This window comes from Anolis sagrei, chromosome 1 (assembly GCF_037176765.1).
Source record: "Anolis sagrei isolate rAnoSag1 chromosome 1, rAnoSag1.mat, whole genome shotgun sequence".
Lineage (NCBI taxonomy): Eukaryota > Metazoa > Chordata > Lepidosauria > Squamata > Dactyloidae > Anolis > Anolis sagrei.
In genome coordinates, this window is record NC_090021.1 from 261,342,536 (window position 1) to 261,357,533 (window position 14,998).

At 43.4% G+C, this 14,998-nt stretch overlaps 1 protein-coding gene across 4 annotated transcripts in view; it reads right to left on the reverse strand.

Moving 5' to 3' along the window:
* Positions 1-14,998, reverse strand: part of ANO3 (anoctamin 3) — a 345,000-nt gene that overhangs the window by 20,238 nt on the left and 309,764 nt on the right. For all 4 annotated transcript variants that reach the window (XM_067462700.1, XM_067462699.1, XM_060765901.2 and 1 more), the window contains one exon: positions 344-426. In XM_067462700.1, coding sequence (XP_067318801.1) covers positions 344-426 — 83 coding nt within the window. The remainder of the gene's footprint in view (positions 1-343; positions 427-14,998) is intronic.

Here is a 14,998-nt window from a genome sequence, read left to right on the forward strand (position 1 = left end):
TTAACTGCTCTGGAATAGCAATGGTAGAACATCATGGGCTTTCAGCCATCTATTTTAATGTAATTAATTTCTTCACAAAGCTGTTTATCCATTCTTCTTAAAAGTATGTTTCTAATATCTAAAGAATTTAATATAATACAATACAATAATATAAATTGTCACAAAAACAAAATTTTCCATGCTCCCCAGTTTTTGCCACAGATAAGAATTTTAAATGCATATAAAACAATTACGATTAAACTAAACTCTGTTGCCATACAAAACACGAATAATGCATCAGATATCATGGCAAAATTAAAACTAAATCGCTGTGGATATTAAAATCATTTTGTTAGAATCTTACCTCTTCATCTTCCCAGTCTATGAGGTCCCAATCATAGGTTAGTACTGCTCTTCGTCTTTTCCAAAACTCTAAGAATACGGTAGCTGTTAATATATAAAATATCATTACATGTCAGCATCAGTATCAATTGATTTACTTCTTCAGGGGCCCCACTTTGTAAGGTTATCAAGTGAAAACAACTAACTATAGCCCTGACTGGGACAACACTTCACAACATTCACACTTGCACAATCCTGCAGGTGTACCATCCCCAACCATAGACCAGGAGCAACAGGAACACATACAGGAGAACCATAGTCTCTTGGACGAATCTCAATGGATTGTCCTTGACGAATGCACCGGGGATGTCGAGGAGGAGGACAACACTTTTCACCTACACAATTCACACCAACAGGATCACGTTTCTGGAGACCAACACACTACATTGCACAAAAGGGGCCCTGTCATTCCTGAAAGTAAACAGGTCTTGGTAGTAGGCGACTCCCTCCTTAGAGGAACGGAAGCTGTCATTTCCAGACCGGATGGGATGGCTCGAGAAATATGCTGCCTACCGGGGGCAAAAATACACCATATCACTCAGAGGCTCACCAGGCTCCTCAAGCCCTATCACCGTCCTCCCCTCATGTTGATTCATGTAGGAACCAATGATACTGCAAGGCATACCTTTCAAAAGATCACAAATGATTTTCGAGCTCTAGGAGCAAAGCTAAAAGAATGTAATGTACAGGTGGTCTTTTCATCCCTCCTCCCTGTTGTAAGACACGGACCCACAAGAGCCAGAAAAATAGTACAGGTCAATGACTGGCTTAGAAAATGGTGTCAGGAGGAACGCTTTGGCTTCCTCGACCATGGCCTGCTTTTCCAGGAGGATGGCCTACTGGCAAGGGATGGGGTGCATCTCACACAAGTAGGAAAACACCTTTTTGCTCACAGACTCGCAAACCTCATTAGACGCACTTTAAACTAGGTCCACCGGGGGAGGGGGACAACAGCCTTGCGAACACTACTTTACCCATAATGTCTGGGAATCGCCAGAAGGCTAAACGGAGGGCTGCACAAACACAACAAGGACCAAGTACCAAAAGCACAATAATCCCAATTAAACAGCTCAAGGGAAGATCCCAGGGGCTCACATGTCTTTACACTAATGCACAGAGCATGGGAAATAAACAAGACGAACTCCAACTTTTAGCACAACACCACAAATATGATATCATAGGGATCACTGAAACCTGGTGGGATGACTCCTATTGCTGGAATGTAGATATCGAGGGGTATAACCTCTTTCACAGAAACCGAACAAAGGGGAGAGGAGGCGGAGTAGCCTTATATGTCAAAAGCTCTTATGCTGCAGAAGAGATTCAAGACAGCAATCTGGGAAACCAGCTTGAAATCATCTGGATAAGAATCAAGGGAACTGGGACTCAAAAAGATGTCGTTGTAGGCGTCTACTACAGACCCCCAAGCCAGGAAGAAGAACTTGATGAAGTCTTCTGCCAACAGTTGACCAAACAGGCACAGAAAAGAGATGTAGTAGTCATGGGCGATTTCAACTATCCCGATATTTGCTGGAAAACAAACTCGGCCAAGAGTACAAGGTCCAACAAATTCCTCGCTTGCCTTGCAGACAATTTCATGGTCCAGAAGGTAGAAGAGGCAACAAGGGGATTGGCTACTCTTGATCTCATCCTAACAAATGCGGAGGACCTGATCGATGCGGTCGAAGTGGTAGGATCCTTAGGGGCAAGTGACCATGTGCTCCTGCAATTTGAGGTACAAAGGAAGGCCGAAACTAAGACAAGTCAAACCCGCATTTTGGACTTTAGGAGAGCTGATTTCCAAAAAATGAAGGAAATGCTGAGCGGCATTCCGTGGACACAGATACTAAAAGACAAGGGAGTTACGGATGGATGGGAATTTCTCAAGAGTGAAATACTCAAGACGCAATTGCAAACCGTGCCAACAAAGAGAAAAAATAGGACAAGTACAAAGAAGCCAGAATGGATGTCCAAAGAACTTCTAACTGTGCTAAGACACAAAAGACACATGCACAAGAAGTGGAAAAAGGGAGAAATCACCAAAGAAGAATTCAAACAATTAGCCAACACCTGTAGGGAAAAGGTCCGCAAAGCTAAAGCACAAAATGAGCTCAGGCTTGCCAGGGACATTAAAAACAATAAAAAGGGCTTCTATTCTTATGTCAGTAAAAAAAGGAAAAACAAGGAGGCGATAGGACCTCTTCGCGGAGAAGATGGGGCAATGCTGACAGGGGACAGGGAAAAGGCAGAACTACTTAATGCCTTCTTTGCCTCGGTCTTCTCACAAAAAGAGAGTCTTCAACCTCAGCAAGATGGAGTGGATGAGGGATTGGAGGACATCCAACCCCAAATTGGGAAAGAAGTCGTCCAGGAATACCTGGCCGCTCTTAATGAGTTCAAGTCCCCAGGGCCAGATCAACTACACCCAAGAGTATTGAAGGAACTAGCGGAAGTCATTTCGGAACCATTGGCAACCATCTTTGAGAGTTCTTGGAGAACGGGAGAAGTTCCAGCAGATTGGAGGAGGGCCAATGTGGTCCCAATCTTCAAGAAGGGAAAAAAGGATGACCCAAACAACTACCGTCCGGTCAGCCTCACGTCGATACCGGGCAAGATTTTGGAAAAGATTGTTAAGGAAGCGGTCTGCAAACACTTAGAAACAAATGCAGTCATCGCTAATAGTCAACATGGATTTATCAAAAACAAGTCATGCCAGACTAATCTGATCTCTTTCTTCGATAGAGTTACAAGCTGGGTAGATGCGGGGAATGCCGTGGATGTAGCGTACCTGGATTTCAGTAAGGCCTTCGACAAGGTCCCCCATGACCTTCTGGCAAGGAAACTAGTCCAATGTGGGCTAGGCAAAACTACGGTGAGGTGGATCTGTAATTGGTTAAGTGGACGAACACAGAGAGTGCTCACTAATGCTTCCTCCTCATCTTGGAAAGAAGTGACAAGTGGAGTGCCTCAGGGTTCCGTCCTGGGCCCGGTCCTGTTCAACATCTTTATTAATGACTTAGATGAAGGGTTAGAAGGCATGATCATCAAGTTTGCAGACGACACCAAATTGGGAGGGATAGCCAATACTCCAGAGGACAGGAGCAGAATTCAAAACGATCTTGACAGATTAGAGAGATGGGCCAAAACTAACAAAATGAAGTTCAACAGTGACAAATGCAAGATACTCCACTTTGGCAGAAAAAATGAAATGCAAAGATACAGAATGGGGGACGCCTGGCTCGAGAGCAGTACGTGTGAAAAAGATCTTGGAGTCCTCGTGGACAACAAGTTAAACATGAGCCAACAATGTGATGTGGCGGCAAAAAAAGCCAATGGGATTTTGGCCTGCATCAATAGGAGCATAGTGTCTAGATCTAAGGAAGTAATGCTACCCCTCTATTCTGCTTTAGTTAGATCACATCTGGAATATTGTGTCCAATTCTGGGCACCACAGTTCAAGAGAGATATTGACAAGCTGGAATGTGTCCAGAGGAGGGCGACTAAAATGATCAAGGGTCTGGAGAACAAGCCTATGAGGAGCGGCTTAGGGAACTGGGCATGTTTAGCCTGAAGAAGAGAAGGCTGAGAGAAGATATGATAGCCATGTATAAATATGTGAGAGGAAGCCACAGGGAGGAGGGAGCAAGCTTGTTTTCTGCTTCCTTGGAGACTAGGACGCGGAACAATGGCTTCAAACTACAAGAGAGGAGATTCCATCTGAACATTAGGAAGAACTTCCTGACTGTGAGAGCCGTTCAGCAGTGGAACTCTCTGCCCCGGAATGTGGTGGAGGCTCCTTCTTTGGAAGCTTTTAAACAGAGGCTGGATGGCCATCTGTCAGGGGTGATTTGAATGCAATATTCCTGCTTCTTGGCAGGGGGTTGGACTGGATGGCCCATGAGGTCTCTTCCAACTCTTTGATTCTATGATTCTATGATTCTATGATTCTATGATTCTATGATTCTATGAACTGATAATTTTTCCCCTAAATGCAATGCTGGCTACATTTCAGCAGTAACACAGATATTGTTTTTAAATAATTTTTATTAGCAGTTTTCTTATACAGACACAATCATGCTAGTGAATATCAAGAAAAAAAGAAAAAGAAAGAAAAAAGAAAAAAGAGACAAACAAAAGCAAAAAGCATAATACATAAAAATTGACTTCCATCTACTTTATGGTGTTTGTATTGTTGCTTAATTCTTTCTTCTTTCATACATCCTACCCAGTTCCCCTGTCTTAAAGTTGTTTTTAATTAACAATGCGTTATTTTGTAGTAATTATTCTTCCTTTCTTATTCATATTAATAAAGTTCTCTTTTCCTTTATAAAATAGTCGTTAACAAGTTGCCAGTAACACAAAGATTTGACTAGCTAAATCAGGGGTCCTCAAACTTTTTAAACGAAGGGCCAGGTCACAGTCCCTCAAACTGTTGGAGGGCCAGATTATAATTTGAAAAAAAAATGAATTAATTCCTATGCACACTGCACATATCTTATTTGTGGTACAAAACCACTTAAAAACAATACAATAATTAAAATGAAGAACAATTTTAACAAATATAAACGTATTAGTATTTCAATAGGAAGTGTGAGCCTACTTTTGGCTGATGATTGTTGTTATTAGGTTCTTGTGGGTTTTTTCGGGCTATAGAGCCATGTTCTAGAGGCATTTCTCCTGACGTTTCACCTGCATCTATGGCAAGCATCCTCAGAGGTGTGCATCTGAGGATGCTTGCCATAGATGCAGGCGAAACATCAGGAGAAATGCCTCTAGAACATGGCTCTATAGCCCGAAAAAACCCACAAGAACCTAGTGATTCCAGCCATGAAAGCCTTCGACAATACATTGTTGTTATTGTTGTTGTGTGCTTTCAAGTCATTTCAGACTTAAGTTGACCCTGAGTAAGGGCCGGGTAAAAGACCTTGGAGGGCCGCATCCGGCCCCCGGGCCTTAGTTTGAGGACCCCTGAGCTAAATGATGCTTGTGATTTGCAAAATTCCGGAGAAACAAGCTGAAGAAACATTCCTTTGTCACAGGCTTATTGATACTTTAGCATTTTAAAAAAAATCCAAACTTTTATGATGTCCAGCAATTCAAAAATTCCTGTGCTGTTTAAATGATACCAATTTTGACTTGAAAATGCAAATGACCAGAAAGATGCCAATGCCTCATTTGATAGAATTAGACACTTTACCATCAAGGGCAGTTTTCAGATTTAGATAAGAAACTCAGAAGTCTGGTTTTCCAATAGGAAAAGTCAGTTCCAATAGGAAAAGAATACTGACTGAAAAGTCAGTCAGTATTCTTCCAAGTTTTATGATTTGTGTTTGTCCTCATCCCTACTGTTTTTTCAGCCTGATAGAAATATCATTCAACTATGCACTGATAGTTGGCAAAATGGTTGCCTGCGGCGGGGGGTTATGATAAAAAAAAATGTGACTATGCAATGATCCTAAATATGACACAACTATGGGTAGATAACTGTATTCACAATCACTACTAAGGACCTCTTCACACCAATTTCAGCATCCTAGGATGCTTGTCAGCCAGTTGAGGGATGGATGGACACACAGCCTACCACACAACATCCCTCAAGTTCTGGTGGAGGCCCCACTCACAACTGGTGAGGAAGCTCCCTGGAATGCTTCCTCATCAACACGGGAAAGCTCTCATGTTGTGCTGGCTCCAATGCTGGCAAAATGGCATTTGTGTGGGAGAGGGTTTTAATAAATTCCTTAGTCAAAGTTCCACCCATTGTGTATTTTCATTTCTTTTCAGATGAACCATTTAATACAATGATTAGTTCTCATTCGAGTAAATTCACTAAATCAAAGGGAACCTATTCAGTCACTGTTCTTGTTCGTTTTCAAAAGGGTGTTTCCATTTTAGGGCAATTTTAAAAATACGATCAGATGAGAACTCATATTTGACCATGTCGCTTCAAAACTGGATTTATGTCTATCATTTGTTCTCGGAAACAAAATCAATGAGCTGAACCTGATGGGTCACTGCTGCATACATTGAAAAGAAACAGCTGAGTTAATTGATACATATTAAGAATACCTAAATGAAGTTAATTGACCTTTAACACAGGCATCAAAAGATTGTGTAATTATTAGTTCGGTGCTGCTACATCACATGTAATTCAACAGGAGAGTTAGTCACCACCATTTCTGAAAACATCTGAGACTGAAATGCACAATTTTCTGAGTTATAATTAAACATCCAGTGTAGTGTAGTGGGTTGAGCATTGGATTATGATCCTGGAGACTAGCCATAGAAACCCACTGGGTGATCTTGGGCAAGTTGCATTTTTCAGCCTTGGAGGAAAGCAAAGAAAAAAAAAACTCCCTGAACAAATCTTGCTAAGAAAACCCATGCCACATATACATAAATTCAAAACAAACTGAAGGCATAGAAGAACATGTATGAGCCATGGGTCCCATATAGTTATAACATGTTCATTGGTTTGTTGCATATAATGAATATACTTGCAGAGATCAAGCCAGAATATATTGTTTTCTTTCTCCTTTCTATAATCATAACTGCTATTTGAGCCATGTTAGGTTGAGGGAGAGTGACTACCCCAGATCACTTAGAGCCTGATTGTACTACACTAATACGGTGTTATATGGCACTTCAATTGCTATGGCAGCATTCTACTAATACTGGGGTTTGTAGTTCAGTGAGGGACTTGAGTCAAGAACTTTAAATGCTCCTTCCAAAATGGCCAATTATCAGGATTCCAAAGAATGCATGCATATCAGTTAACGTTCTGTTTTTAATTGCTTGTTTTATATTGTCTGCGTTGTTTATTTTATTTCTTTGCTTTTTATGTATTTTTTTCTGGTATTGTCATGTGTTTTTATTATAATGTATGTACTGTATTGATGGGCATGGCCTCATGTAAGCCGCACCAAGTCTCCCTGGGGAGTGGGGTATAAATAAAGTTTTATTATATTATTATAATGTGGAATATAGTACTATGGTGGTATTGTACGAATGTTTCTCCATTGACTTTCATATATGGGTTGGGATTAGAACCTTCTTCTCACAATCTAAATCTAGTACTCTAATCATTATACAATTATTTGCATAGATCAGATTACAGACTTTGGTTTCCATGTGATGAAACTTCATTTGTATCCATGTGCTTCCTCCCACTCCTACTAAAGCAAAGTATCCAAAGGAGGATTGGAGTTTAAGCTGGCTGTTAATTGATCAATGGTCTGCAAAGTTTCCTTTTTAACTCTAGATATGTGGATCTTGTTTGTAGTTGCTTGGCTCATTTTGTCCTTCAGCCCCATTAGGGCTACAATCTAAGGCTGTAATTGTGTCAACTTTATAGTAGTTGTATGTTTTTATGGTCACACAACAATGGCAGGGAATGGTAGATTATATTTACTGGCTTTGAACATCCTAGCTTGCCAGTGCAAGGATTTTTTCCTTCAGTCACTCTCTATGCTGCTATAGGTGCACTGGTATAATACACCAACAATATCTTGCCCCATGATTTTGCAAAATGGAAAGCAAAAACAACTCATAGGCTGTCAAGGCTTTATTGGAAGGAAAATACTTATTTTGGGACATCTTGGAAACAGACTTCTTTTAAAAAGGAAAATAGAGCAACACTAGAAAGAGGTGCTGGAAGAGGGTAATGGGATTAGGAAAATAAACAAAAATGAGATTTCTTGCTTATGCACATGAGTGGCTGCCTATGCGGAATGCCCCCCTAGATGGACTGTCACCTTGTCGTGGTGAGGGGCTTGCGTGCTCCGATGAACCTGTAGGTACAACAACTGGAGTCGTGCACTCCCAGGAGTGGCCGCGGGGGAGGCTCCAGACCAAGCACAGTCCGAAGACCCAAAGACCTCAACGGCGGAGCAGGCAGAGGATAACATGGCACATGTTACAACGGCTGTGAAGGCAGAAGAAGGCTGCAACAGACTGAGAAGCCACGGTCATTGTGTTAAACTACACCACCAGTCGAACCTCACTCTGTGAAGACTGTGTGTTGATCAGTTGTGCACTGACCTCCACACATTAAAAAAACCCACACACAGGCGTCTTCCAAAGAAAATAAAAACCAACCAACCAAAGTCCCATGGCGATCAGCGAGTGGCGACGGGGGCAGGACTGTGAAATCTGGAAGCCCCTAGTCACAGACTGGCACATGGGTGGTGGGTACAGACTCAGTCATTCTACCTCAAGGTCTGAGTATTGAGGACCCACTCTGCTCACCCCACATGGGGAGGGGGCTAGAAAAGGTGCCCTAAACATAGTCTGCCTCTCTCATCCCTGAATGGACTGCCACATCCAGTGGGGTCACCACCCTGAGGCCAAAAAAGAAATATGAACTTCGGTACATGGAATGTACGGATACTGATGGACAACAGTGACAGTGAATGTCCTGAACGCAGAACTGCCATCATTGCAAGGGAGCTGGGAGGCTTTAACATTGACATAGCAGCCTTCAAGAGACCCGGCGAGCAGGAGGACAGCTGAAGGAAGAAAAAGGAGGCTACCCCTTCTTCTGGAAGGGACTGCCTGAAGAAGACCAAAGACTGCACGGAGTTGGCTTTGCTATCAGGAATGATCTGGTAAAACATCTAACCGAAGCACCCACTGGCATCAACAAATGACTCTCAACCCTCTGAATTGATCTTGCCAAAAACCAACAGGCAACCATCATAAGTGCCTATGCACCAACGCTAGATGCTGATGAAGACATCAAGGAGAAATTCTACTGTCAGCTGGACACCGTCCTATCGGGAATACCTAAGGAGGACAAAATCATCCTCCTGGGGGACTTCAATGCAAGAGTCGGGCATGACTTCGACCTGTGGCCAGGGACCATCGGAAAAGACGGGGTTGGAAACAGCAACTCAAACGGCATCCTGCTTCTCACCAAATGTGCGGAACACAACCTTGTCATCACCAACATGCTCTTCTGCTAGAAAAACAAGTTCAAGACATCATGGATGCACCCCCGGTCAAAGCATTGGCACCTCTTAGACTATGTAATCACACGTACCAGAGACTGCCGTGACGTGCTCCTCACAAGAGCCATGACAGGTGCTGACGACTGCTGGACCGACCACAGGCTAATCCGATCAACAATGGCTCTCAAGATCGCCCCCAAGCGCAGGCTCCAAGGAAGAAAGACAAGGCGCAAAATGAACACCTAAGCCCTTCAGGAGCCCTCCAGATGATCCCATCTCCCAACAGCACTCAAGAACCATCTACCCACAGAACACCCCGAAAATGTTGAGGAACATTGGAACAAACTGAAGACCTCCATCATCACAGCCTGCGAAGAAACCATTGGATATCAAACCAAGAAACATCAAGATTGGTTTGACAAAAATGACATCGAGATCCAACAGCTAATTGACAAGAAAAGGAAAGCCTTCTAAACATGGCAGAGAGACATCAACTGTGCTGCTAAGAAAAAGATCTACGCCAATGCAAAAGCTGAAGTCCAAAGAAGGACAAGAGAACTCAAGAACATGTGGTGGACAAAGAAGGCTGAAGAAATCCAACACCTGGCAGATACCCATGATGCTCAGGGATTCTTCAAAGCCACAAAGGTCATCTATGGACCAAGAAACCATGGCATACAGCCTCTACGCTCATCAGATGCAACCAAACTCCTGAAGGACCAAAACTCAATTGCATTACGTTGGAAAGAACACTACCAAAGCCTCCTGAACCGCAGCTCCAATGTGGCCGAAGAGGTCCTCTCACAAATCCCGCAACAAACCAGGGATGAGCTTGCAGCACTGCCTAGTCTGGAAGAAGTCAGCAATGCCATCAGCCAACAAAAGAATAACAAAGCCAGCGGACCTGATGGGATCCCTGCTGAAATCTTTAAAGAGGGAGGACCTGAGCTGACACACCAACTCCACCAGCTCATAGAAAAAGTGTGGGTGACCGAGAAAATCCCAGCAGATTTCAAGGAATCCACCATCATCACCCTCTTCAAAAAAGGGGAAAGAACAGACTGCGGAAACTATCGAGGTATCTCCCTTCTAACCTCCGCTGGGAAAATCCTCGCAAGAATCCTTGCAAACCGCCTTCTGCCCCTCTCAGAAGACACCCTCCTAGAATCCCAGAACGGCTTCCACCCTTCCAGAGGAACCGTGGACATGATCTTCACTGCACGACAGCTTCAAGAAAAATGCAGAGAACAAAACCAACCTCTGTGCATTGCATTCATCGACCTTGCAAAGGCATTCGACACAGTGAATCGCAGCGCTCTCTGGACCATCCTCCAAAAAATCGCGTGCCCAAACAAATTTGTGAACATCCTGCGGCTCCTCCATGATGACATGATGGCAACAGTTTTGGACAGCAGTGGCTCCCAAAGTGACCCATTTAAGGTGGAATCTGGTGTCAAACAGGGATGTGTTATTGCCCCAACTCTATTCTCCATCTTCATCGCTATGATACTTCACCTTGTTGATGGGAAGCTTCCCACCGGAGTGGAAATCATCTATCGGACAGATGGCAAGCTATTCAACCTCAGCAGACTGAAAGCCAAAGCCAAGGTTACAACAACATCTGTTATAGAACTCCAGTATGCTGATGACAACGTCATCTGTGCACATTCAGAAGAAGATCTACAAGCCACTCTAAACACCTTTGCAGAAGCATACGAAAAGCTCGGCTTGTCATTGAACATTGAAAAAACCAAGGTGCTTTTCCAGCAGACACCAGCCAACCCCTCTCTAATGCAAGCGATACAGCTTAATGGTGTAACATTAGAAAATGTTGATCATTTCCGCTACCTTGGCAGCTACCTCTCCACCAAAGTCAACATCGACACCGAAATACAACACCGCCTGAGCTCTGCAAGCGCAGCATTTTTCCGAATGAAGCAGAGAGTGTTTGAGGACCGGGACATCCGTAGGGATACCAAGGTGCTTGTTTATAAAGCTACTGTCCTCCCAACCCTGCTCTATGCCTGTGAGACGTGGACTGTCTACAGACGTCACATGCAACTCCTGGAACGATTCCATCAGCGCTGCTTCCGGAAAATCCTGCAAATCTCTTGGGAAGACAAGCGGACAAACGTCAGCGTGCTGGAAGAAGCAAAGACCACCAGCATTGAAGTGATGGTCCTCCGCCATCAACTCCGCTGGACTGGCCATGTTGTCCAGATGCCCGACCACCGTCTCCCAAAGCAGCTGCTCTACTCCGAACTCAAGAACGGAAAACGGAATGTTGGAGGGCAGGAAAAGAGATTTAAAGATGGGCTCAAAGCCAACCTTAAAAACTCTGGCATAGACACCGAGAACTGGGAAGCCCTGGCCCTTGATCGCTCCAGCTGGAGGTCAGCTGTGACCAGCAGTGCTGCAGAATTTGAGGAGGCATGAGTGGAGGGCGAAAAAGAGAAATGTGCCAAGAGGAAGGCGCGTCAAGCCAACCCCGACTGAGACCGCCTTCCACCTGGAAACCAATGCCCTCACTGCAGAAGAGGATGCAGAGCAAGAATAGGGTTCCACAGCCACATACGGACCCACGAGAATATTGGAAGACAATCATCCTCGGAAAGCGAGGGATCGCCTAAGTAAGTAAGTAAGTAAGTAAGTATGTGGAATGGGCCCTACTTTGCTCCCCTTTGATTCATCATCATCTTTTAGACAACAGCCCACTCACTTCTAACATTGACTCTCTGAGAAACAAAATAGATGAACAAATCAGTGAATTTCATTGCAGTACTCCTTCAGCCATAAAAGATAAGGTTTGCATGTAACAGACTACTCCCCTTCACCAGAGGATGAGGTACGTGTAACAGACTACTCCCTTTCACTGGAGGATAAAATCAATAGGCTTATTATTTCCACTCTAGATGCACTTTTTTCAGACTCCAGATGGTTCAGTCAATCTGGAATTTTTTCTGTTTATATGATATATGAGAACAATTACAACAAAAGCACAAGCCATTCTGGCATCACTATCAATAACTCAAAATGAGCACACAGCACAAGGTTTCATCGTACTTTGCTTTTCATGGACAATTTCAAAATAAAAAGTTCTTAATCCCAAAAACTTCTGTGATGACAGTGAGCCTCCATGATATTGCTAAACATCACATTTTAGGAAACAAGTCTAGTTTACAGAAATGTTTGTGCTGAGGTTAGTCTCTGTTCACATTATGTTGCTTTTAACAGCATTTAATATGTTCCAGGAGCAGATCCTTTCTGAAAATCCTCCAGATACTCAAAAATTTCAAGTAAAAATTTTAATAGCACAAATCACTGTTATTATTACTGGTATTTAAATGTTTGTTTATTTCTTGAGTGTATATCCCACCTTTCTTCCAAAATGAGAATTCTGGCAACTTGTAATCACACTTGCAGTAATGTCTGATTTACATTCTCAAAATACTGCCAGTATGGAATAATTTTGAACATACATGTCATACAGAATGGGCAAAAATTGCTAGTGAGAGATGCCTATAAATATACATTAATCAAACAGACACAGTAAGTATAGCATTTTGAGATGCTTAAGGGAAACAGAATGTGGATGATAATCTTCCTGTCCCTGTTTCCATGAAGCCCCTCCAATATATTTTCTGTTGTATTTTTCATGCTACTGCACTGAAACAGCACTGAGAAGGTTCATATGACCCTCAGCAGAGCCTTTCCAGTGACCACAACAGGCAGAAAGAAGTGATAAAAATGATGCTATTGAACCCCTTCTTCCAGAACATCTTGGGTGTACACATTTTCTAACCTTTTACTATTGGATAAGTAATATAAGTGGTGGTGAGCACCCGTCATTAGCCTCAGCTTACCTGCCCACCTAGCAGGTTGAGAGCAGAAATGCAAGTAGATAAAATAGGTACCGTTTTTAGCAGGGAGTTAATAAAGGTGCCCTTAAGGACATTGATTGATTGAAAGCTCCTCTGCATGGAAGATGGAGCGACGGCACCCCCCCCCCACCCAATGGCCAGTCGAGCACAACCTCCAAGATGCCAGAAATAAGATGGGGAAACTGCCTTTATCTCTGCTTGTGTTGTTTTGTCCTTGTTACTATATAATTGGCATTGACTGTTTGCCATATGTGTATTCTGCAAAGATGCTCTGAGTCCCCTTTGGGGTGAGAAGGGCATAAATACTGTAAATAAATAAATAAATAAATAAATAAGGACCTCATCACATGGAGGTCCTTAAGCTGGGGGACAGCAGGAGAATCCATTGGGCATGGGGAAAGCCATCATTAAATGCCCCGCATCACCCCCTTCCCCATCACACAGGAGAAACCATTGCCTCCTGGGTTCCCCCTATGGAGTCCCCAGCTTAGTTAATGAGAACAAGGGTAGCTACTTGTGCTCTCAGGGCTCCATCCTATGACTCTGCAAGGATGGCGCCAGGACAGGGTCCCACCGAGAGTAACCCTGGGTCATATGATGGACTCTGATGGGCTCCATCCTGGCACTGTCCTAGGACAGAGCAAAAGCCCCATATGATGAGGTCATAAGTGGCATGAAGAACAAGATTCCTGAACTGTTAACAATATTCCGGAATAGCGCTGTTTATAATGCTGGGTCTGTGTACCAGTGCTACCCTATAAGCTGATGGTGTATGGCAAGTTTCTAGGAAAGAAGAAAACAATAGCAGCCAATGGACATAGATTTGGGATTGAGGAAAAATCTCCTAGTCATATTAGAGGAACGCTGATCTAAAGGCATATCTATATGGGCAACAAAATACAGGGCTTGTTCAAAGCATTGCTACTTCAGAGCAGTGCTGGATTCTGTTTTGGTGTTCACATTACTGATGCTGAACTGCATCAGTAGCTGGAGCAGATACAGTTCAGGAGAAGAGTTGTGTGAACACCAAAACCCCATGGGAATATCACCTTAGCTGTGTTGTCATTTGTCCCTGTAGTGGTGATTACTGAGCTTCAGAGAATTCATGGCTGTCAGTTCAGTGCCTTTGCTAATGTAAGCAAAGGTGCTTGCACAGCTGGAGAAGGAGGGGAAAAGTAAGGGGTGTCTCCATCTTCCTTTGCTGCACCAAGCAATGACCACAAGCTCTCTGGAGGTCTGTGGCCTCTGCCACAACAATGAACAATGACACATGCAAACGCCATCCCATTTTCCTTGTCATGGAATGGAGGGTAAGAGGGATGGTGGCACTGGTCCATAAGAACAGTAGGTCCAGTTCTGAAATAGAGCTGGCCCTATTGTTGACACATAGAGCAAAGTGCAGGGAAGCTTCAGAACATTTCCAAACTTTCTCTAATGTGGAGCATAACTGCATTAAGCAGCTGTGTCTTAGGGAATAAGATTGCCCAGTACACAGAAACTATTCTCTGCCACTTTGGGGAGTACAGATATGCCCTAAGAAAGGGAGTTCAACAAGGATCTAATTTTTCATGCAGGGTTGAGGGAAAACTATAATGGTTAGCATTTCTCTTTCACACAGTTATCAAAAGCTAATCTTTGGTGTGCTGAAAGAGAATAAGAGCTATGCTATCATTTGCCTCAGAGACTATTCTAAACCACTCCTCCTGACAGGTGCAGCAAGATAAAATGAACAGCTTCTTTACCCTCCCACCCCCAGGATTACTCAAACAAAGAAAATCTGTTCCATGTTAA